At 37.5% G+C, this 2030-nt stretch overlaps 1 protein-coding gene across 1 annotated transcript in view; it reads right to left on the bottom strand.

Annotated features, from left to right (window-relative positions):
* Positions 1–264: 264 nt before the first annotated feature.
* The window catches only part of LOC110319681 (E3 ubiquitin-protein ligase MIB1), a 22914-nt gene continuing 21148 nt past the window's right edge, over positions 265–2030 (bottom strand). The window contains exon 8 of the mRNA XM_029536693.1: positions 265–443. Coding sequence (XP_029392553.1) covers positions 265–443 — 179 coding nt within the window. The remainder of the gene's footprint in view (positions 444–2030) is intronic.

Genomic DNA, 2030 nt, shown 5'->3' with positions numbered 1-2030 from the left:
AATCAAAAGGAAAACATACATACAACCACCACCACAACAAAGGTCATCTAACTTTGGAAGAGGAAATCAAACTGTCATTGTCTGTAGGGAACATGATTTCGACACAGAAAATCAGAAAGTCCGACACTATGGCAGATGTCCATTATCCAACATCTTATAGGCTGTGGCAGGGGACCGTCCAGGGCTATACAACAATATCCTGTTTGAAAAACTCAAGGGAGGGAGAAGGAAAGGAACTTAAGTTAAGGAACTTAAATCACTAAACTACAACTTCTGCAAATGCCTCAAAGTTGTTTTTGAAATGCTCACATCCACATCTGGTCTTTTCAGCAAATCTTCCACTTTAGCCACGTCTCCATTGGCAGCAGCCTTAACCAGCTCTTCATTGAGGTCACCAGATTCTTGGGTTTCAAATAATTTCTTCAGAAGCTGGGAGAGTCTTTCTGCAAGGCACAAAACAAGCTGTTAAAGGAACAGATGTTCTCCATGTTCCTAAACACTTTCTCTGTTTTACTATTTCTAAATTAATGCTGTTTGTACTGTGTACAAACAGCTACCCGTGCAAGTAATAAGCATTAATTCCAAGCTCCATTAAATTCAACCCCATAAATACTTTAAGAGTCTTCAAATCGTGTATTTCAACTTGTAAATACAGGAAAAAGTAAAGCATTACAGATTAAAATAATTTCAGATTTAGTCATACTAAAGACACTATGAACACACTAGCATGGCAATCCCACAATGATAGGAATGCCTTTCAGAGCTTAACTCTACACTACGGACAACAGAACATTACACTCTGTAGTAAACTCAACAGAGCAGCAATTGTAACTCGGAAATAATGTACCCTCTAGAATATCGGGGAAAACATTTTTAGGAGGAAATCAACTTTCCGCTGAAAATGAACATAGAAATGATAAGAGCATACTCTGTTAAGTGCCACTTGACTGTTCTTCCTAAATAGTGTAACAGAAGATATCAAGCTCCAGTCTTTTCATTCTACTCAAAAGCAAAGTAATCACAAAGTGGGATAAAAGAAAAATCAAAATGTCTGCCAAACCCAACTATTTGAGAGTAGGTATTAATTACTCTTCACTTTTTAGTTTGTATGTAGCCAAGCTAACATGATGCTTCTAGCTCAAAATAGAAATCAACACAGCTTAAGTTATCAGTATACTAGCAGTCTGCAACAGGAACTCAAAAGAGAGAAAAGTAAAAATAAAATTACAAAATAAAATCTGAAATCATTGTTTCTTTTTGGATACAGGATTTCAAGACACCCAGGTTACCCTCAAACTCAGATCCCTCTTGCCTCTACTTATCAAATAAAACCACCATATCGATTAACCTAGTGGTTTGGTTTGGTTGTTTGTTTATTGGTATGTTCCACTTACTGCTATGGTCCTCTCTCTTCTACTACATGGCAAAAGTGCACATACAGTAACTTAGAAAATGATGCAGAATAAACTAGACTGTGCACACAAAGTTGGAGCATATGAAGGAAGGACATTAGAAACAAGTTTAGCCAAGCACTCAGCAAATTCACATTTTAGCATGTATGGTGGTTTGAATCTGCTTGGCCCAGAAAGTGGTACTATTAGGTGGTGTAGCCTTGTTAGAATAGGTGTGGCCTGTTGGAGGAAGCATGTCACTATGGGGTTAGGCTCTGAGGTCCTACATTCAAACTCCACCCAATGTGGGAGAGAGTTTTTTCCTAGTTTCCTTTGGATCAAGATGCAGAACTCTCCAGTCCCATGTCTGCCTGGAAGTTGCCATTCTTCCTGCCATGATGATAATGGACCGAACCTCTGAACCTATAAACCAGCCCAAATTAAGTGTTAACCTTTATAAAAGTTGCCTTGGTTATGGTGTCTCTTCACAGCAATGGAAATCCTAACTAAGACACCATGGGTTCTAATGTTACTGTAACTGATGGAAAAATATACAGGAAGAAAAACATCTTCTAGCAATAATGTTGGAAATAAAAAGTAAGCTAGAGAGGTTTTTTTTTTTTTTTTTTTTTTTTTTTT

Source organism: Mus pahari, chromosome 3 (assembly GCF_900095145.1).
Source record: "Mus pahari chromosome 3, PAHARI_EIJ_v1.1, whole genome shotgun sequence".
In the NCBI taxonomy this organism is placed as follows: Eukaryota; Metazoa; Chordata; class Mammalia; order Rodentia; family Muridae; genus Mus; species Mus pahari.
This window is presented reverse-complemented; position numbering and strand designations above follow the sequence as displayed.